The 23,086-nt window shown below is 37.3% G+C and overlaps 2 protein-coding genes across 2 annotated transcripts; one reads left to right on the top strand and one right to left on the bottom strand.

Annotated features, from left to right (window-relative positions):
• Positions 1-1,007: 1,007 nt before the first annotated feature.
• tmem230b (transmembrane protein 230b) lies at positions 1,008-3,261 on the bottom strand. The gene is made up of 3 exons (XM_063896385.1): positions 2,904-3,261; positions 1,762-1,884; positions 1,008-1,674 (listed from the first exon to the last, which is right to left on the bottom strand). Exons 1-3 carry the CDS (start codon positions 2,994-2,996, stop codon positions 1,534-1,536), a joined length of 357 nt encoding a protein of 118 aa, XP_063752455.1. The 5' UTR covers positions 2,997-3,261; the 3' UTR covers positions 1,008-1,533.
• Positions 3,262-14,304: 11,043 nt separating this feature from the next.
• On the top strand, positions 14,305-21,482 carry adra1aa (adrenoceptor alpha 1Aa). The gene is made up of 2 exons (XM_063897847.1): positions 14,305-15,310; positions 19,471-21,482. The coding sequence occupies exons 1-2, from the start codon at positions 14,413-14,415 to the stop codon at positions 20,007-20,009; spliced, it is 1,437 nt and encodes a 478-aa protein (XP_063753917.1). The 5' UTR covers positions 14,305-14,412; the 3' UTR covers positions 20,010-21,482.
• The last annotated feature ends 1,604 nt before the right edge of the window (positions 21,483-23,086 follow it).

Here is a 23,086-nt window from a genome sequence, read left to right as displayed (position 1 = left end):
AAAACTGTGATAAATAAATATAGTGGAGTAAAAAGAACAAAGTAGCGTTCAATTGAGCTATTCTATTAAACTACAACTATGTACTTAAGTACAATCCTTGAGTAAATGTACTTAGTAGTACTTAAATGAATAATTAATGTGATCTTTGAGCATACTGTTAAATTATTAATATATTCACTCTATATAACATATGTCATTATTCTGTCTTCCTGTAAAGCACAAGTTCATAGTTTAAAGTATAAGATAGCAACATGCAGGAAGATATTAGATTGAATAGTACATTGTTGTCTAAATATCTGTGTTCTGTAAGTGATTGTATTAAATGTCGCCTGAGTGGGAGTGCACTCTGAAAAGATTCAGCCTTTAGCTTTTTCAAAGGTTTAATTCTTCTGAATGTTAGGCCGAAGTATTTAATTGTTTGAGGATGATTGACTGAACCCATTTGTTGGAAAGAAACAAAAAAAATCAAGCAACTATCTTAGAAAATATGCAGTAAAACAGCTGGTTGGCAAGCATCCCACTTGAGTGCAAACAAGTGTGCCCTTTATTGGCACTGTGTTTATCATATGACATTATCCTGCAAAGGAAATTAAGGTGGTAGCCTTGCCTTTCATCAGCACATTTTCCAATTATGTTGAAATTGACGAGTTGATGGCCCCGATTAGAGAAAAGGTTTTTAAGTCTGGTAAACATGTCTGTGTACCTCCTGTTTGACAATGCTTTCTCTGAAATGCCAGGTGCACCATATGGTGGCTCAAAGGATTGGCATTAATCACATGAAATCCGCCAAGAAAGAACAACTCTTAATGTTAATGGGAAACTAACCAGAGGGTAGAGCAAACTGCGTGATACAGTATTGATCATATTGTGGACAAAACAAATAAAAGCCTTTTATGAAATATCTGCTCCAAAATTTCAAAAATATTTACACAGGTAATTCCCTGAGCCTATTGGGTAAGGCCTTACTTTTGTACCTTTATTTGCATATGAATAAATTAATTACAAGACATTGCAAATGTTTTAATGAGTTTCTCTATTATCAAACAGATCACCACAAAAAAAGAACCAACTGTATACAATTTCTATTTTATTTGGCATGAAAATAGCTGACTATACTAAAAAAAAACGTCCTTTTTTGGTACATAAGTAGCCAATTTGGTACTAAATACTGTACCTCAAGCTAAATAATGTTGTATTGTATAACAACTCAGTGTAAAGCTTTAGTCTGGATAATGTTCTTAATTATAAAAAATACATTATACTAATAAAACTAAAACATCAAATCACAGTTTTATTAATTTATCAAGCTAGCAAAACAAATATACAAACAATATCAGATTCTGTTTTAACTTCAAGCAGCAGGCTGGAATCCTCTACAATAACATCAACATCATTCAGATTTAGATGCAAGTCATTTACAGAATCTATTCAAGCATATTTTCCTTCAATAATCAGTGCATTTAAAGTAGCACAAGCAGAATATTAGGAGTATATGCGAGTACAGGAAGACTGTGGATGAAACTGTGGAGTTTATCAGTCATCAAAGTCTGGGATATCATCATAGGAGTAGCCCCGGTAGCCCTTTGATGCATAGTAAGCTATTCGTAGGTGGTAAATTCCAGGCAGGAAGACAAGTATCCCAATGATAAGGACAGGCACAGTTCGGTCTGAGTGCTGAAGGGGAGAAAAAATCGTTTTAATAAGATGTCATTTCATTCCCCATACTGTAAAAATAACTGTGTGGCTTTTACAAGTACTCACAGTGACTCCAAAATATCCCGCCAGGAGAAGGGAGCCGATGATGATTAACAGAGAGCCGATTAAGAACAGGACTGTGGCAAGTGCAATGGCTTTGTACGGGACTTTGGGTGGGCTCTTTTTGAACTGCAGAGGAGAAATATTTCATTAACAACACTTTCTTTCAGACATCAATGTCACAGCAGGCTTTCTATGGCAATTTTTGTTTCCCCACCCACGTACTGAATAGGACAGGCAATATTAGTCATTTTAATAATGTACTTGATGACTCGTTTGCGCCACAAAAGAAAAAAAACAATCCTTTAAGTCATAATTATAACTTACTTATCTCAATATTATGACTTACTATCTCATTATTTCGACTTACTATCTCATTATTTCAACTTACTATCTCATTATTTCAACTTACTATCTCATAATAATGACTTGCTATTTAATTATTTCGTCTTACTATCTCATTATTATGACTTACTTTTTTATAATAATGACTTACTATCTCATAATTTTGACTTACTATCTTATAATTATGACTTGGTATTTCATTATTTCGACTTACTATCTCAATATTATGACTTACCATAATTTTGACTAAAATGTATGAAATAGTAAGTCATAATTATGAGATATCCAAGTCATAATAATGAGATAGTAAGTCATAATATTGGGATAAGTAAGTCATAATTATGACATACTGGATATATTTTTTACTTTTCTGTGGCGCAAACGGCCTTCCATACAATTGAGCACATTATTTACTTTAAATGATTAAATTGGAAAAGATATAGATAATAATACAACGCCCAACAAGCACTAGCGCTCTCCTCATCGAACATATAAATACACCCACACGCATCTGTCCTATTTTGTAAATAGCTTTTAATTAATTAATTTTTTGTGGTCTTTATTTTCAATGGCTATGCATCTTACTGTCTGTATGTATGCACCATCATACACAAGTAAATTCCTTGCAAGTGTACACCGATTTCTGTTTTCAAAGTTATTCATTTTGATGAATGAACACAGTTTGACATGTATGGTGAAATACGTATAGGAATACTGAGCTGAAAACAACTGATGGTGCAGACATGAAGATACACATACTAAGCCCACAGTAGGAAGCCATAACATTATACAATACTTCATACCTGTAAATCAATGTAGCCGTCATCGTCAGAAGCAAGCCTGGAGTACTTTACTTTGCTGTCAGGAAAGCTGTTCACAGCGTTACGAGCAGGCATCTTCTTGGTAGCTGCTCAGGAGCATGCAGTGTAGATATGCTCAGATGCTAGCTAACAGTTTGTTTGCAGTGTTATAATAAGCTTACAAAAGTATTGTTGACACCATTATCATTCAAAACCTGCCTGTTCCAGAGTCAAATATAATATTACACCAGATATTATGTACGTTCGTTAGTATCTCTTAAAAATAGTTTTGAGAGGAGATAACAGCGATGTGTTGTCAGTGTCTTCTCATATGGCTTTTCCGGGTTTTCTCCTATGATATGCACTGCGCATGCGCACACCGACGCGTCATAATTGGATAATGTGAAAGGCTTTATTTTACAAAATATATATCAAATAACTCAATATTTCACAAAATTCCAAAAGATTGTGGCCATAATGAGTTATTGCAATGATAAACAAGGATGTTTGACACATCAATTTGACATTTTCTTTTTAAATTCAGGCACTTTTTTGACTAAAATGGTAGATCATATATTTTCACTAAATCCGTGTACCATCGTATCAATGTTTTTTCTTTCTTGAACCAGTAAACGGAAAGCCCCTCGCTCCAAGGATTATTGGCCCATTAAATAATGCAAACATCTAAAACATGTTTGCACTGCTCCACATCGACCACAGAAGGACGCTGCCGAGTCTTCTTGAAGTGACCAGGTCAGCAGAAAGACTAACCGAGTCAAGATTCATCTCTTTGTGAGGAGTTTCATTTCCTGAGGTGTTCTCAGAGGCCAGTTTTATTATCACAGTGTGTCCTCTGAAGATAAGGTTTCCGTCAGTCCTGTTATGAAGGCTTTTTATAGCGAGGGATGCAATTTTGTATAATCACACACAATATCTATTTCACATACTTGCATTGACATTTGTACCATATAAACATTTTTGCATTGGCATAGTCCACAACACATTAAAATCAGACATGACTATTTGTACAAAAATGACACATTAATGAATCTCTTTGATATCTATTAAATCGACTCACAATTCAATATGCTACTATTAAATAATAGAGCTGTTTTATATTTTGCTTTGAATGATTGGATCTCTGAGATATCAGCTATGGGATGAGCATCTTCAATTGTTAGTATGTTATCTTTGCTATATGTTGTGATCTTTCTATTCATTCACAGCAATAATCTAGTCCATGAATGACTGACTGTAAAATAAACTAATTCATGTTATTTAATTGCTGGCTAATCCCCTGAAATGAATAATTAAAGCTATTATGGTAGATTTACTTTGTTTCTTTCCCTTTTTTAAAAGTTGTATTTCTCACATTCCCCTGTTGGTGTGGGGAAAATTGGACTGTCACATAGACAAATATAGACTCTCCTCTAGGCTGAACCAAGAGAGCTTTTTTGCCCTCAAGCTACAAAACATAGATCATTGAGCCATGCTCGGTAAAGTCAAGGATAAATGCCCAAAGGTAGTAAATAATCCACAGATACTCTGCTCTGTTGAAGAGGAATACGAATAAAGTAAATGGCTATTGTTAATAGTTTTGCTGGAAGCATCAATGATACGCTCATGTTGCCTTTAAAGTACATTTGCAGGGAAAGAGTCTCAAGCGATTATTAGTCAGTGACCTTGACTGTAAGTCTCATTGTTTTAGTTTAAGGCTGTGCTATTGCTCTCTGGAGGGAGTTAAGCCCTAAAATCTTTCATCTGTCTTCCATGTTCCTGTTGTTTTACACCGCATGCAAGATGAGTCACTGCTCATTATGCTGAACTCTATGTTCCCACGTCTTCTTAAAATTTCTAATGCATGTAATAAAAATATCTCCAAGCCTCTGCAAGACATAATCTCTGTAAATCTACTCTGAGAACAACAGGGGATTGTTTTTGTTTATAGGGGATTAAACAAATGAATTTCTTCTTTTACTGGCTACTTATAAATGCATCAGTATTACAATATACAATGCACAAATGTGGAGTTAATTTAGCCCCAACTAACCATCCTTCAAGCCACGTATGCCTTCTGAAATAACTGACATTGCAAACATGAGCATGCTGCCATCTTCACTGTACCTGTTACTGACAATAATAGAGATAAACTTTGCCCTTTGCTTTATTAATGCTGCCAGTTTCTTTACACATGTCTTGCTTTGCTGTGTGACCGCTTCTTGGATGCACTCATTAGCTGTCAATTACGTCTCTGAGTCACTGGTACATTTTTCAAATACTTGCCCCTCATTGGTACTGTCTCCTCACTTGTAGGTTCAATACCTGCATTGGAGGTCGCTGCACAACTTACTCTACCTCAGTCTGAATTTAGAAACATAGCATTTGACTTCTGTGCTCCTCAGCAATCCCCAGGGGTGGAAAAAAACTGCAACGAATTTACACTCATGAATTAAAAATGAATGAATGAATGCAAACCTGCTTCTCATTTTCAGGACAACCCTTGTATTATAGTTTGTCGTTTCTACCTACAGTACATACCTGTTAATCGAAGGATTTCAGTGTGATATTCCTGAGAAATAGTGGTGAACAGTACTTCACAATGCAAATTACAATTCTGTTCAAGTGTCATTTGGGGTTGTGATTTATTAATGTCACCAATCAGATGGGGGCACAGTGTGTTGCCATGTGAGATTAGGCCCTGCCACAATAGACCGTAGTTCCTGCACAGATGAGCTTAGTTTAGTTTATTATAGGATCCCCATAAGCATTGCCCTCAAGCACAGCTTCTCTTCCTGTTGTGCAGGAAGACTGATGCATCAGCTAAGCACACTGCACCCTCAGGGCTGTGTGTATTTCTGTGTGTATTTGTGTCATTGTAAATCTGCGTGGTGAGGAGACAGCAGCATTCACCCCCCCAAATAACCCCTGGGTATGACACTGAACAGTTAGAGAGCAGCAGTTAGGCCATAATTAGAGTGGAGTTCTGTCTGCTGAGATAATTATGTCTGTCTTCATTAGAGCAATCGAAGAGAGCACCACAACTGGAGCCAAATGAAGAGCTGATCCATTATACCACTTGTACATCACGCAATCTCCCTGTGGCGCAGCCTTTTGACTTTTAAACCCAACAGGTTTCAGAAATAATAAAAATGTGCCCCAGGTGCAGCAGAGCAACAAGCACGCACAGACTAATATAATTCCTTTATTTTTAGGCTTGTAGAGCCACATGGGGAGAAAGTAAAGGATTGAGCTTGTGGTTTTGTGCTTTGATTTGACTTGTTCTACCTCCTCTTTGGTTCAGACCTACATGTCTCAATCTGAATACTAATGGATGGATTGCCATAATGTTGCATGTTCCTCAGAGGATGTATTCAAAATTAGGTAGTGATATTCATGGATCCAAGAGGATGAATCCTAATGACATTGATTTCAGCTTTTCCCCTTGAGCGTCCATGATGTTGAGAATTTATTTTTTAAGTAAAACACTCTTCAGCTATTTGTTGGATGAAAAATTGGTAAGGAAATTTGTGTCCCACTCAGGATAAAATCTAACAACTTTGGTCATCCCTTGACCTTTTCATGTAGAGCCATTATCAGGTCAAAATGTAAGTTTACTTGTTTGACAATAATATACTTAGCTGTACTTTATGGAGGACTGCAGCAAGTTACAATCACGTCTTGTAAAAGTATTTTGCTGATCAGTCAAGTGTTCTTTTCTCTTTAATCTGCATTCAGGTTAGCTGTTTTTCTATGTGGGTGGAGAGCTGAGTGCTGCAGGGTGCTTTACATGAGGAGCTTCATGAACGATGATGATTTACAATGTCAACTCATTCTTCACTTTATAAAAAAGAACCCTGGAATATAGCACTTTAGTGGCTTCCAGAATCTGATTGCAACATGACACACACGTTAGCTGTTTTTGAATTTGCCTTTCAAATGGAAAGCATATTATACAATAATTGTCAGTTAATGCTATTCCATTTCAAGGTTAGACAAACAAATCAGTTGCCAGCAGCATAATGTTAGCTGTGTGCATTAACTTCATGATTTAAATCTGAGTTTTTTTAAAGACAGAACCATAGAAGTGGAAATCCCTTGATATACAATTAAAGTGAATGCCACCGTAAATGCCAACATTACTTGAAAATGCTCAGGTTTGTTGCCTTCATGACAGAAGATGTACCTTCCATAGCAGGGATATTGATTTCAGTTTCTTTTAAACTCAGCAGCCCACATCACTGCATGTGGAGCTCAGACAAGTAATTGCTTTTCCAGCTGGTTAGATAGCAGAGAATGGTATGTATATAATGCAAACACAATCACACAATAGTGTTCATATGAAAATTATCCATGGTTAAGAATATCTCTAAATGTTATTACAGCTGTAAACCAAAATGTTGTAAAAATAGCTTTTTGCTATTTTAAAAACAATCCATTTGTGACTTTATAAGATAATCCATTTGTTCTGCACACAAAATAGAAATGTCTATTATTATAACTTGGTGCCTTTTGCTGATGTAATTGTTCTTTTGGAGAATTCAGCGGTGAGCTTGTGATTTTCCTTTTGACATGACAAAGTAGATTTGTACCCAGGATATAAAAGCAGGTACAAAGACTTTAGTAAAAGCATTGTACAATTACACTTTTGTTATTGGTTGAGCAGAGAAGCTGTACTCTACACGGGTAGTTTTTTTTCTCACAGGCTGGTTTCACATCTCTAACTTTGAGCTGGCAGCAGCCCCAGTTAAAGCCTTGATATTTGAGGATAGAAAACCAAGAATGCACCAACTGGCAAAACCGAGGATTCTGAAGAAACAAGAAAAAAAATCAATGAAGTATTTCTATTCGTGTGTACTTGTGGGTGTGTTAGTGTGCTCCTTTCTCCTTTACTCTTGACTGTAGATAAGTTGAAAAAAAGAGAAAAAAGTACAAGCAGACGTTGAATAATGAAGTCCCCGGTGAAAATGCAACACCACACAAATTGCAATTGACTGAGTTGCATCAGGCATTAACACATGTGTATTGACGAAGTTGTGCTACAGATAGCACAGAGTATGCATATATATATATATATATATATATATATATATATATGCATACAAAATAATAGAGAAAAAGACAAAAAAAAACAAGAGTGCTGCATATAATGGAAAGAATGATCATCTTTGAATTTAAAAAACACTTATGCTTACAATACATGCTCTGTTTAAATGTGCATATGTTATATATAGAGGTGACATTTTAGATTATAGCCAGCAAATTCTAGAGTAATTATTTGGATTGAAGAAAACTTGATAGTGCTCTCCATATACAGTAAGTGCCCTTCCGGAGGAGAAAATGTGATGAAGAGCCCTCTACGGCGGCCCTGTCGACAATATAATATGAGGCATTGACCTCTAGGGTGTCCTTCCAGTAAAGAAAGCAAGACAATGTTGTGCCATATAGGCTGCGCTACGTGCCACTGCTCCTCAGACAGTCTGGGTCCACAACTGCTACACTTTATTGTTGGGGTACATCATGCATGGAAAGAAGGGTGTAGCATGTATTAGCTAAGCATCAGTATGGTTCGAAGTGATTATGAAATACTGGTGGTGTAGAGAATTCCTGTTAACAGATCATAAAGATTTAAAGTCAAAAAAGTTTTTCTTTAAAGACTTTATTAGACAACCCATACTATAATGAAAAATGAAGCAGGCTATTAATCAATTCAACAAATGAGAAGTACTCTTTCTGTAATTTATGAGTTATTTTAGTGCATGCCTGAGTAATTTCAGCTGAGGTAATGACTCTTATCTTCAAGTCAACAAAATATGTACGCTTACATTATGTTTATGTGAGCATTATTTATTAATTTTGCTAAAAACACAAACAAAACTTAAGAGAAAAAGGCTCTCCTGGACATAATAAAATGATCTAAAGCTGCATAATACCTTTAAAACAATCATTATTATCTGTAATATCTAAACACACTTATGCTTACAATCTGTGCTCTGTTTAAATGTGCATTATTTTATAGTTCTGCTGATGAGATAATGTATAAATTGAACCAGATAGCAAGGATTTAAATGAGCTTGAAACACATTCTGATTAAATCTGCATTAGTTTTTAGTTTTGCTGAAAACTGCAGCAGGCTATCCATCACTTCTGAAAAATGACAAGTCCAATTTTTGGAATTTATGAGCTATTTTAAAACATGCCTGATTCTAGCCAAGTAATGACTTTGGGTACTCTTAATTGATAGCTACATACTGCTATGTTTGTATATGTGTTGGTTAAAAATGATGTTCAAAAGTAAAATTAAACAATTAAAGAGTCAAATACTTTCACAAACTTTATTCTACAATACATATGTAGCAGGCTTTTAATCAATTTAACAATTAGGGGTACATTTTTGTAGAATTTTTTAGAGCATGCTGGAGAAATCCCAGCTGAGTTAATGACTCTTGTCCTTAAAATAATGGATTATTATAGTGTGAGAAATCTCCTTTGTTATTCAGCCAAGCCTGAGTCTTGTTTAGCACTTTAACATTAAAAGTACATCATAGTTTCCTGTAAATTTTCTATTTTGAGGCCAGCCCGTATGTATTTTTAGGTTGCAATCTAAAAGGGTCACCGATATGGGTAAACTTTATATCCAGTTTGTAACTTGGATGAAACATTTGTGAATGAAAAGTCATGTTGGCAGACAGTGACTGGTTGTGATGACGCACAGGGAGTGATGCTGCGGGTGGGTGGATGGGGGTGTGGGGGGGTTGAGGATGAGGATGGGGATGGTGGTGATGATGATAGGGGATATTCTGGGGGAGAGTGGTTCGAGGAGAAAGCAGTGAGTCATTTGGTATCCATCATCATCACCGTCTGGGACTTGGAGCACCTGAAGGTCGGGCGTTTATCCCGGCAGATGTGAGGGCTCTCCACGATGAGCGCACTTGGTTTTCCCTTTCTCAGCCTCCGAACGCGACTCAGCAATCACAACCGAGTCCAATCGCGTCTCAATCGAGCCATCGGGATGTGAGCATCAAACTCAAAGTTGAGGTGAGTCCCGTACAATTAAAATGTAAGCAGAAGATTTAATCATTTATTCTAAAAAGTTGATTTTTCTCTCTTGATGTGAGTTATTTCTTAATTAAGTGACCCGTTTATTCATGTGCTGGCAATGCGGATGTTGGATACATTTCATTGTTTCTGATCAAATGACCGCACTTTTGTTAAAGAAAAAAAGAGTCTAAACAGAAATTTTGCAAAAAGTAAAGAACAATAATATTTATTTGCAGCATCTGATATTTGACGTAATTTAGTTTGAGGCTATAATTTGGAAAGCAGCGATTTATTTCGAACATTTAAGAACAGTCGAGAGATAATACGCACTGATCTAAAAATAGTTGTTCTATGTGACGCTACTTGTTGTTTTTTAATTTCAAATCTGCTTCAATATATCTCCTAAACTTAAAAAGATGAGGATCCTTTCCATGTCGTATCAGTGTAGTTTTAAAAGTGTAGCCTATAGTAGAAAAATGCAGTATATGTATTCTGCTGACCATCATCATAACTCCCAGTCGCTGACATTTTATTAAGGTGGATGTCACGTTTTGTCAGGTAACCCATCACCTGTATTCCCGCACATTGGCTTCATCTTATAGAGCTGGGAATTACCCTGCACATGAGTGAAGAGGCTGAGACAACATCTGAGCCACAGTGGGTATTTACTGCTGGCCAATTAAAATAGCTGCAGACACAGAGAAGCTGCATGTCTCCCACTGTGCTCAACATTATTGTGGATTCCTGTCCAACCCTCAGCAGCATATGTGTTTCACCCTATATGAATATTAAAAAGATCAATCATGGAAATGTTTTTTCTAATCTGCAGTGAAAGCAACAGTTCTCTGAGCCTGGTGTAATACAAGATGTTATTTAATCCCAAATTAATGGTTTATTTAAGAATTTAAGTTTTGTGATATGAGCTGCACAAACTAATTAAATTACATGTGTCCGTTGGAGAGGACATTCCTTCTATAGGACTGCCCTGCTTCTTTTCCACTAGGCCTTTTTCTAAATCCTTGCTGAAGTTACAAAGAAGAAATGAAGATGTAAAATACTATTCCACTGTGGCACGGTTTATAACTCATTTAGCAGATTAGTTCAATTAAATGGAAAACATGCACAACCTCCCACTTACAATTTGTTGATGAAAGATGTTATACAACACCTCAGCTGGAATCCCTTCGAGATGGCAATTATTTAATATTTAAACCCTTAAAATATGTTTTTCTTTGTTTTCTTGTGGTGTTTTGTTGTGACACGTTCATGCTGCTGTCTTGCCAGGTCTCTCTTGTGAAAGAGATTATAGTTATCCACAGGTTAAACCTGTTTAATATGGATTAAAATATGTTACTATAATATGAGCTTGCTTTACAGTTATTACTTTTACGGTGTGTGTACGTGCGTGTGTTTAAATTCTCTTCTGTTTCTTTTATATTTCACTTAATTTGTATTTCAGTGTTGATTTGTCATCAAAATAGCAATTACTAACAGGAAGAAACACACAGACACAGACACACACACAGACACACACACAGACACACACACACACACACACACACACACACACACACACACACACACACACACACACACACACACACACACACACACACACACACACACACACACACACACACACACACACACACACACACACACACACACAGGTTTATTGGAAATCTTTCCAACATGTAATTTGGTCGTTCTTTTAGTTTGAACAAATTATATTTTTCTCTCATAAAAATACAAAATAGACAATAATGATGATAAACAACCATTCAAATCTTCACTCTAATATAATATATTTATTATTGCATTAAAGTCACAGAGCAGTCTCACAGGTCGTAATTACATCTTATTCCTGTCACTGATGTGAACATCTGCTGCATAAGTCTTTAGTATTGAGAAAATAAACAGAGAAGAGCAGTATGTGGGCTGAGTCAATATTACTGAACTTGTCTTAAACAAAAGCCATCAAGCTTAATATATCTAGTTAGAAGGTTTTATAAAACAGTAACAAACAATTTCAGCAAATGCAGCAGGGACACTTAATAATTTAAGCTGAGGTAACTTAATATTTTACCCCCACACAAAATATAGATGATGTAATGAGTTCCTACAGTTCTCATGCAGATAAACATGAAAGTCTTACTTTTATAATCACATAAGAGACCCCAGCCATCCACCTTCTTCCTCTACTTGTGGGGGTGGGCGAAGCTTTCAGGTACTGCATTATAATGGCAGCTGAATGCAGGGCTTCGCTGCAACCTACTAGCACAGACACTAAATGAGTCATATTAAACATGTTTAACAGGTGTAGCTCCTGTGAGGAGCGGAGATCTGTAGGGCACAGAGGAAAAGGTCAATAAAGGAGGGGAGGGGTTTTAAGACTTGAGGGGACTGCTAAATGCCTTCCCCCTCAATGTGTCTTCGCACAGTATGTATTTGTGTCACGTTTTACCCTATTGATGAACCGCCAGACAGATACATAGATAGGAAATATTTCGGTAGAAAAGAGGGAAACCCAGATGAACTTTTAATTTTGTCTCAAATAAAGCAGCTTAACAAAATCCTCAAATCGTCAACATGGTCACATTGATTTTACTAACCCCATCTAATCTAGCTACGTACGTTTAGAGAAGAAACATCGACATAACAAATGTCGGTAATCTGCTCAGACGGGATTAATTTCACATGTCAAACAGTACATTGCATGGAACTAAATAAATTGCTGGGAAGTCAAAGGACAGAACATTCCTAATGAAATAAGTGCATGCAAGTCAGAGAACGATTTTCAGTCCAAAAGCGACCCTGCATTAAGAGCAACAGATTTTTTTAAAATAGATACAATGGAATATATAGGAATGGAAATATTGTGTTTAAAAAAAGGTTTTTGTTTAGATTAAAATATATTTCACTGTAGAAATGCCTGTGGCAGTTGCAGAACGCTCACAAATGTTAAAGTAAATGTAGGCTATTTCTGGGAATATATTTATTGACATTTCTTTATCAAGCCAAAACTAGCAGACAATTAGCCTAGTTTAGCATGAAGCCACGCCTTGTTCAAACGTAACAGAACCTGTGACTACCACCAGCTCTTAAAGTCTGTTTAACATACACCAAGTGACTTGAGTTGAGAGCTAGCATACAATTAGCTTAGCTTAGCTTAGCAAAAATACTGAAAGCAGGGGGAAACAGCTAGCATGGCCTAAAGGAGAAAACATATCTGACTTTACCACCTAGATTTAAAAGCATATTCACACGTTATAGCCTTATATTGTTGCTAAATATTTACCAAATATGTTGTGTTGGAGCTATTTCTTGACTTCCAGGCCAGGCTAGCTGTTTCCTCCAGCTGTCAGTCTTCATGCTAAATTATTTGTAAGCTGGCTGGAATTTTAAATTCAGTGTTTAGTTGGAGGTCAAAGTGTGATATTGATTTGTTGACAGGCGGGATTTAGAGCAAGAGCAGGTTTATCCTGAAGGTCAGCGAAAGATCATATTATTGGTACAAAATGGCAATAAGATACACATCAAGTCGTGTGACAGAGGCTGCTACATGGTTGACTGATACTGACTCAACTCAATGCCATTTATAATTGAATTGTTTGGTGTTCCCAATATGATCCAGGGGAAAAAGGCAACCGATTAGTCCCGATAACCTTTTTGCTCAAACTCACATTGTATTTAGTCGATAAAATTATGCCATGGCCACATTGTCTCTTGAACCACAGTCTTGATAGATCTTAGCCATCATGACGTGGAAGAGAACAACAAAAAAGGAAAAAAAGCCTGCAAAGATGACTGCTCTGAGTTCTCCTGTATGTGATGGATGTGTCAATTCTCTCAGATCCTTGTCTTTCTTTTCAAAGGCACTGCCTGGCGTTGTGTTGAAAGTGAGTCTGCCCCTGGGTCCAACAGGAAGAGCCTGGATGTTGACTACTGCTCACCAACCATTTTATCCAAAGAAAGTTGTGTGTCGCTCCTATTTGTAAGACTTTAAGAGATTTGATTTTGTCTCCAAACTGCAGTTACTTTCTTCATAGAGCATTCAAAGGTTTTTCTAGATAGTAGTGTCTGCAGGATGTCATCTGTAATGCTTTTCAAACTGCGTTTTTGTACCAGCTGCATACTGTCATCACAGTTTTTAAATCCCTAACCTTTTCATGATGGATTACTTGATATCAGCCTGGTAGATTTTTAGTCTGCATATATTATACTTCTCTCTGTGTTTCTGCATGCATCCTGTAGTTTTGTTTTTCATGATGCATTGCCAAAGTAATGGCTCATTTGCCAGAGGCAACATCATTCAAAGGATGTTGTGACAAGACAGACTTAATGTGATCATTACTCTAATGGCTTTTATAAAAATGCCCTTTTCTTCTGTGGAGAAATAAAATAAAATAGGAGACTGTCTATCCAACTTTTGCTGCGCAGAGCAGTGTTGAGCATCAGCTTAGTATCGGAACAGATGGTCCCTGTGCTGGACAATATGACCCCAGCGCCTTTGACACAGAACTGCTCAAACTGCAGCCAGATTTTTGTCCCAGAGCTCAACGTGGTCAAGGCTGTGGTTTTGGGCCTATTGCTTGGCATTTTAATTTTGTTTGGAATAGTTGGAAACATCCTGGTAATCCTCTCAGTGGTCTGCCATCGACACCTGCGGACAGTCACACATTATTTTATAGTAAATTTAGCAGTGGCAGATTTGCTGCTGAGCACCACTGTACTACCTTTCTCTGCCATCCTTGAGATTGTGGATCGTTGGGTTTTTGGACGGGCTTTTTGCAATGTTTGGGCAGCTGTAGATGTTCTCTGCTGCACTGCCTCCATCATGAGCCTTTGTGTGATCTCTGTTGACCGCTACATTGGAGTAAGTTACCCTCTGCGCTACCCAACAATAATGACGAAGCACAGGGCACTGCTGGCAGTGATACTGCTGTGGGTGCTGTCCATCATCATATCTGTCGGACCTTTGTTTGGCTGGAAAGAGCCAGAACCTGAGGACGAGTCAATCTGCAAGATCACTGAGGAGCCGGCCTACGCTATCTTCTCTGCTTTGGGCTCCTTCTACCTCCCTCTGGCCATCATACTGGCCATGTACTGTCGGGTTTATGTGGTAGCTCACAGGGAGAGCCGGGACCTAAGAGAGGGCTACAAAACGGAGAAGTCAGACTCAGAGCGGGTGATACTCCGGATACACAGAGGCAACACAACTGTACCAGAGGACGAGGGCCTCCATAGCCGCACACATTTTGCCCTTCGCCTGCTCAAGTTCTCACGTGAGAAGAAGGCCGCCAAGACCCTTGGCATTGTGGTTGGCTGCTTCGTGTTGTGCTGGTTGCCCTTTTTTCTGGCGCTACCCATTGGTGAGTTTTGTTCATCTTGTATACATTCTTAATTATAATGCTTAAGATATCTGTAGTATTTGTGTGGGCAAAGCATATACAATTTGTGAAATAAAGTGACTCAGTATGATATTAACATTTCTAAATAACTTATAAAACAAGCTATAAAATAATAGTTCCGCGATTCGGAAAATACATATTTTTGCTGAAAATTCGATGAGAAGATTGATACCACTTATGTCTGTACAGTAAATATGATGCTACAGCCAGAGGCGGGTTAGCATAACTTAATTAAGCATGAACTGAAAAAAAGTGGGGAACAGATGAGCTCTGTGCAAAAGACATCTGCCTACCATAGATCACAAATCAACACAGTATTTTTTACAATTTCAAAGGGTCAAACCCACATGGTTAGGTTTTGGTTTTAATTTAAATTTGGACAATCAAGCCGGGGGTTTCCCCTGAGTTTCAACAGTCTGTATTCTAGCTGTTTTCTACTTTCAGATTCATATTTAGCGTACAGAAATTAGATTCTCATCCAACTACTCTGACAATCCCACTATTCATTTACATTAAAGATGAGGAAGTGAAATTATTGGAGAAATAGTGTCAAAAGGGGGAGATTGAGGGGATAAAATAGCCTGAAACCTTCCAGCAGCCTCAATTAATTCAACTTTTGCATGAATATCATTTTAATATGAAGTTTCATATTTGATCCCCTGCACTCCCACATATGAGTCAGACACTTCTAGACAGCTATTTAACTTCTGCATTAATTTATTTTACAGACCCATTCATCGATTCATGCTGCTGCCAGGTTTTTAAGTAGTGGACCATTTGATAGTTTGTTAATTGAATTTCACATCTGTGGGCGGGAACTGTGCAAGCTTTCAGACGAGCCTTGTTGCCTCTTGGGCAGCGTCGTAAATGCTTTGACTTGGCCAGGTAGTTTATTTATTTCTATAAATAGGCTTTTTTAGATCCCTTGCTGACTCCAGTGCTCCTGTCTTCTAATAAAAAAAATCAGAGCATCTAAGGCCAACAAGTATTTCAAACACCAATTGTTGAATGAAATGGGAAGCCATTTCTCTGATCCTTTCTCTCTCCATTGTGACTATGACTCACAATCCTCCCAATGCCAGTGCAGAGCTGACAGATAAAAAACATCACATTGGTGTCACACCTTATTTGATGTTCCCCTCATTGCTGTGCTTCAAGTGTGCTTGAGGGGAATTCACACAGCTTGCCGGCCATGCACAGACTATATGGGCTGGTGTCAATGGAGGGACCAATATGAGATATGACAAAACCCTCCTAAATCCCTCTTTGGTTTTTTTATTTATTCCATGCTCTCATGCGTGTAAATATAGCTGCTATATGTTGTTTTTTTTAGTTTCCTGACTGGGAAATGAGGAAAAGCCTCAGCTTACCAATGTTCTTTGCTAATGCTAGCGTCAGACTGCATACCGCTGCCAAATACTTCTCTGGACATAGAGATTTATCATTAACCACCGAGCAATGGTCTGGTTTTGACATGTTGAGCTGATTAAGATATGATTGATTGATGTTACATACTGGAGTTGACATTATTTTAAGAAAACAAGTAACGAGTTACTAACCATGTAAAAGTGGCCCTTATATATATTTTGGGGTTTTCCATTTACTTTAGTATGTTACATAGTTTTTTGTGCATGTAAATGGTCTGCAAACGCTTGAATCCTAAAGTTCCGTCCAGAGAGAGAGTTTCTCCCCCACACACTCCCCCCTGACTGAAAACTTAACATCTCCCATAACACTCACGCTTCTATTGGCTTGCGCCCCAACACATTGTACGTGATATGCTAAGGAGTGGGACATCTCTAAGCAGGTTGAACAATCACAAGAGAGTCGGCCAACTGACCAACCAGAGCAGACTGGGCTCTGGTTTCACACAGAGGGTGAAAAGAGACAGCATGAGACAAATAAGACTTTTTGGAACATTAAAGCATGTAAAATGTCACAGTAGAGGCCCAAAAAGTTTTATTAAATCTAAAACTCAAAATGCTTCTTGAAATGATCTTTAAAGGACTCTTTTCTACGATATGTTAACATCTGTAGCAGATTTCTTATTGAACATGTTTTTTTTTGCAGTTTGTTAAAAAGACATCTCTCTTTTGAAAAATAGCCATTTAGAAAGATGATTCAGAATTGGCAGGTCATTCAACTGTTTTATTTTAAAGCCAAGCTATCATAGAAATGTATCCCAAAACATGTTTTTTTTTACATTTTACAAATATAACAACTTGAATTACACCGTTTTCACATGAAAACAGCAAGTGATTTCTTATTGATTTTGGACAACAATACATTTATCGACAGCAGCAATACCTTTCTTCTTTTTCTATGGTGCGTAATAATAGACTTGTTCTTTTGCTACAGCTGGGAATAAAATATAAGAGTGGTACAGCCAGGCACAAAATAATTTGCTCTCAAATTCTCCCAACCTGTCCTTTCTATCCCTCTCAATATCACAATCTCAGTTTTCAACAGCCCACATATAACCGTTTGCAACCTACTGTCCAATAAAACATTTCACAGGACAGCTTCTCCCCTTCTACCTCTATATATAGATAGATAGAGAGATAGAGAAATAGATAGGCACTTAGATAGATGGATAGATATATAGATAGATATTGCAGCACACAAGAATTAAGCAATTTAATTATTCTAATGTGTCACTGGATATGTGAATAATCACATTAGCAGTGACTAACAGGCTGCATGTTATGTGCCTGTTAAGCCATTTTCTCTTCTTCTTCATTAAGTATCCAACTCACGGTTTAGTCTGCTAATGCTTCCTCTAATCACAAACAGCTCAATTTATGACAGCCATTTTAATAAAACACTTCACCTTCCCGGCAAGTAGGGAGCTTTTTTTTAAAGTCATAGCTAGATTAAACTATTAGAAAAATGAAGTAGATGTAAACTAGAGGAATGATGTGTTTCTCTCCGTTGCTGCAGATCATTTTACTGTAATTTTATAATATATTCGATGTAACAGATACTACAGAAAATTGAGCTCCGAACGATTTTTGCCATAGCAGCATGTTGGCAAGGTTTGGCAAGATTTGATATATGTATTTGTCTTATTCAGTCCAGTAGATTGACATATTTAGATTTTTAAATTCTGCATATAGACATACGTTTTCCCCATAAAATCCATTCATACTTTGGTGATTCACTTACCTTTCCTTTCAGGCCACCCTAAGGTTGACATTTGTGGTTTAGAGGGAAATATAACTATTGGATGGATTGTTTTTCATTTCGCAATGTATTATTTTCAAGGTCTCAATATTGTCTCTTTTGCAGGTGTTAGGTATCTTATATGAGGATTGGTTTTCAAGTGGTGAGAGTGATCCCTTCAAGGACCTCAGAGTTACTGTAGAAGGGCACCAACTTGCTTTTCAGAATGTCTTGAAAGAGTTTTCTTCAACATTTTAAATGTATCTGAAAATATACATAACTGTAATATACTGTATATACAACATAATTTGAGGAAAGATTAATGAGCCAATTTGTAAAAAAAAAAAAAGGTACACAAAATTGATAATCTAAATGTTAACATTACGTTATGCAATCAAGTAAGCTAGCTAACCTGTGCTAATACACTGTGTGGCACAACAGCAAACTTGACATTACTCGCTTTTTAAAATTCTTTAATAGCTTAGTATAGTTTGCATCCTAACAAGATAGGTTTAGAAGAGCCATTTAATACCACCCTAAACATTATTGATGTAATAATATGCAAGTCGAGTTTATACTTAAGGGGTTACCTACATGCTTTGTCTCTTTTTGAGCTAAGAGGCAGGCTACGTTGTCTGATAATGTTGAAAACCCTTGCTTAATAAGTTCCCAAACACCTGTACTTTGTGTTTACCTAATTAGAAAAAGGGTCAGCCTGCTAACAGGCTAAGTTTGGAACTATGGAAAATATTACCCGCTGAACGTTAGCTTGATAGCTTGAGAGCATGTTTGCAACTGATGTTAGCATTCAACATATTGCAGTATCTGGTAGCGTGGGTATAAGTCTTTGTTTTCTAATATATGTAAGTCCATGTTACAGAGAAGAGATTCAGTTTCAATAGTGTATTGTTCTTTCTGCTGTAACGTTTATCATTGGTATGTGTCTTTTGCTCCCACAGGCTCCATCTTCCCCGCATACAGACCTTCAGACACTGTCTTCAAGATCACCTTCTGGCTTGGTTACTTCAACAGCTGCATCAACCCCATCATCTACCCGTGCTCCAACCAGGAGTATAAGAAAGCTTTCCAGAGACTACTCGGAGTTCACTGTCTGAGAAAGGCTCCCAGACCACACCAACATCCTCTGAATGCATGTCAGAGTAAAGCAAAGGGTCAAAGTCAGCCACTTAATCTGGGTCTGGACAGTCAGGGGGCTCCCTGTCGGCTCAGCCCCTCTTCCTCGGTGGCCCTGTCCAGAACCTCGTCCTCCAGGGACAGCAGGGAGTGGAGGGACTTTTCTGGAGGCCCCAAAAGCGGATCAGGGCCAGCCGGGAAGAGCAGGGATAAGGTGGCCAAACTCTGCAGTAAAAGCTTCCATCGGAGCTGCTGCTGCATCCTCAGAAGTGGGACTCCCCCGCTCGATCCCCCTCCTGTCGGAAATCTTCCCACGATTAAAATCCACCAACTGTCCCTCTCAGATAAAGGAGAGCCTGTATAACCAGTATAATCCTACATCCATTAGTCATGACTTCACTTTCAAGGTCACAAATATTTTGTTTTGCTCTGTCGGATGAGCTGTGTTGTATAGATGGCCTCTTTGAAACATTAAAGTCTCAACTTTTATATAATTCTGTGATTCTGTGAATACATGTCTATGTTTGTCATACTTAATATATCTGACAACTTTAAGGAGATGGCATTTATGCTTTTGAACACAAACTGCTTGCAGAATACAACTTGTGAAAGGAAAAAGACCTTAAAAGTATTTCCTTGAAGTAAGAAAAAAATCCACAGAGCCTAAACTAACTACTAAGATTTTAAAATGTTTACATATTTTATATGAGAGAAGACCAGGTCCAATTGACAAAACAAAACAAGAGTTGTATTTATTGTATGTATGATTTCACCAAATGTTTCAGAAATGCTGGTCAGTGGTACTATTGTTGTCTCCAAAATGTATTGTTCCTGTATTCAAAAGTCGGTGTTGCGCCGTACACAATAAATACCAAGGGACCTTCTCATATTATAATAAATTCGTATGACATACTCCTACAAAAGGGATTTATGAGGACATTTTTGGACTCTTTCTCATTTCTTTTTTTGAATTCATAGCTTCTAAAAATGTCTAGTTCATCTTTTTACATTCCCACCATATCATGCCCCACCGAGCAGTGCCAGATGGAAGTCTTAATATACTTCTGTGGAATTTTAGCTGACCTTCTGGTTGCTGACCTCAATCCTGACCAGCCTACAAGCCTCTTAAAAAAATCCATCCGATTTAGAGATGTCACATTAACTCACACAGTCACAGACATTCTTCTCTCAGGCCTTGTTTAAATACTTGTTTTTAGCTGCCCTAAAACATGCAAAGTCTTAACCTTTGTACGATCTGCTGCTGTTGGTGCTGTTTACCAGTGTGCAAAGGTGAAAAACTGAATGTGTTAGTGGGAGTTTCGATGGCTGCAAAGTTTCACTCTGTTTACGCGGAGGCATCAAAGGGCAAGAGGACAACCTCTGCCAACTTTATTGATTTGTTTTTCTCCCTCTGTAGTACCAAGATGAACTCCAAGTGCAAGTGCGACAGGGATAAGAGACAGTCGTGTGTTAAGTGCAGCAGTTTCCCACAGGAGAGTCAGCGAAAGTGCTTGTCTGTGTCCGCATTGTCATTGAGTGGCATGTCTGTGAACCTGTTAATCACACCATCTCTGGGCAGAAAGAGAGGAAGCATCCAGCCACAGCAATAAACTATACAGATGGTACAGATGACCTAATTCACCCCCTCCATCTATGTCACTGTCTGCATAGAGTGTTGGCATTATGCACAGAGCTCATCTTATGAACACCTCTGTGCCAGGCTTTATAAAGATACATCATGTTTCAAATGCAATAGCTATAATGAACACCATAATTAGATCTTCAACCTTGCAGGAGCCAGATATAGACTGGAACAAAGTAAGAACAACCCACCATGTGTTTTACTAGCAATTCCTTACTCTATACATCCTTGGTTAAATGATCCAAAGTGTACCGTCTACATTTCCTTTGTTAGATTAAGCACTTTATGTTCAATTATTGTCTCCACAGGGTAATAAAATGAATCACGGATGCTTTCAGTTGTATATTAATGTTCTTGATGACAAATCAGCTCTTGACTTAGTAACAGCGGTGATGTGTTTCAGTGGATTAAAAGCACTGCAATCACTGCTGGTGACTCATGTTTGCACACTTTTCTCAGGATGGCTCAGAGTCTTCATCATTAATATTGTATTGATTTTTTATATAACAAAGTTTGGTCATCAAGTAAAATTACTCCTAATGTTGAAAAATCTGTCATAATACAAATATTACTACTACTAATAATATCAATAATAATTACAATAATAGCAAAAATTACTGCAACAATTACTACTACTACTACTACTACTACTACAACATTACATTTACATTTCAGCGCAAACAATAAGGATAAAAATCATCAAGATTCAAATTCCGAAAAACAAGGAAAGTGGAGATATTTTCACTTCACGCAAGTCACACCATTGTATGTGCTATAATGTACACTACTACTACTACTACTACTACTACTACTACTACTACTACTACTACTACTACTACTACTACTACTATAATATAACTATAATAATAATAATAACAATAATAATAACACAACTAATACAATTTAATTTAATACAATTAATAATAACAACCCAAATATGTTAAATTAATAATAATATTAGCATTACAATTAAAACTTGTACTAAAATAATAATAATAATTTTCAACATAAAAACAAATAACTCAACCTGAATAAATACACTTCCAGATGCTTTTTGTTGTCTCTCTTAAGCTCTCTTCACTCATTGGCAGTGAGGATTTCCCTCTCCGGTTAATTTAGCGCACTCATCATGCTGAGTCCTAATTGGACAGACTGTCAAACAGCCAGTGGGTTTCTTCAGTCACAGATCTGTTGCTGATGAACGCATTCACTGTGACGTTGTCCTGCTCACTTCATTTTACTGGCAGCGTCCCTGTAGGTGAATGTCTGACTGAGGTAGAGGAGCAAACAAAAGGCTGCTCGAGAGCTGTGGCTGCACATCACGACTCTGTGCCTCCACCTAGTGTCTCACTGCCTCTCCGTGGTCACACCATTCAGGATCAGAGTAGGCATATTGGCATGGTGGTTCATCAAAGATGAAGAAAAAACACCGGTAAAGCACAGTCATAAATATAGAATAGAAGCATAGAAAGTCTAATATAAAATATGCACAATATAACAGAATTTTGGAAGAGCTTTACAGTTGTATGCAACATTTTCAAGGATATCCAGTGCCTGGATGTGATGTATGTTTTTGTGACAGTAAGTCATCATTTAATCAGGTAAAACAGTTTTAACAGCTTTTACTTTACTAAAGATGACAAGAAATACTCATACATTAAAAGCTTACATTTCCTGCAAAATGTAACTAAGTAAAAATGAAGGTAAAGTTTTCACGATGCAGAAAAATGTCACCATTATTATTTCAATTACTGTTTAAAGATAAATTAGTTAGCAGGTTGAAAATTACGTCATTGTTA

This window comes from Eleginops maclovinus, chromosome 12 (assembly GCF_036324505.1).
Source record: "Eleginops maclovinus isolate JMC-PN-2008 ecotype Puerto Natales chromosome 12, JC_Emac_rtc_rv5, whole genome shotgun sequence".
NCBI lineage: Eukaryota > Metazoa > Chordata > Actinopteri > Perciformes > Eleginopidae > Eleginops > Eleginops maclovinus.
The sequence above is the reverse complement of the archived record's forward strand: the minus strand, read 5'-3'. Positions and strand labels throughout refer to the sequence as shown.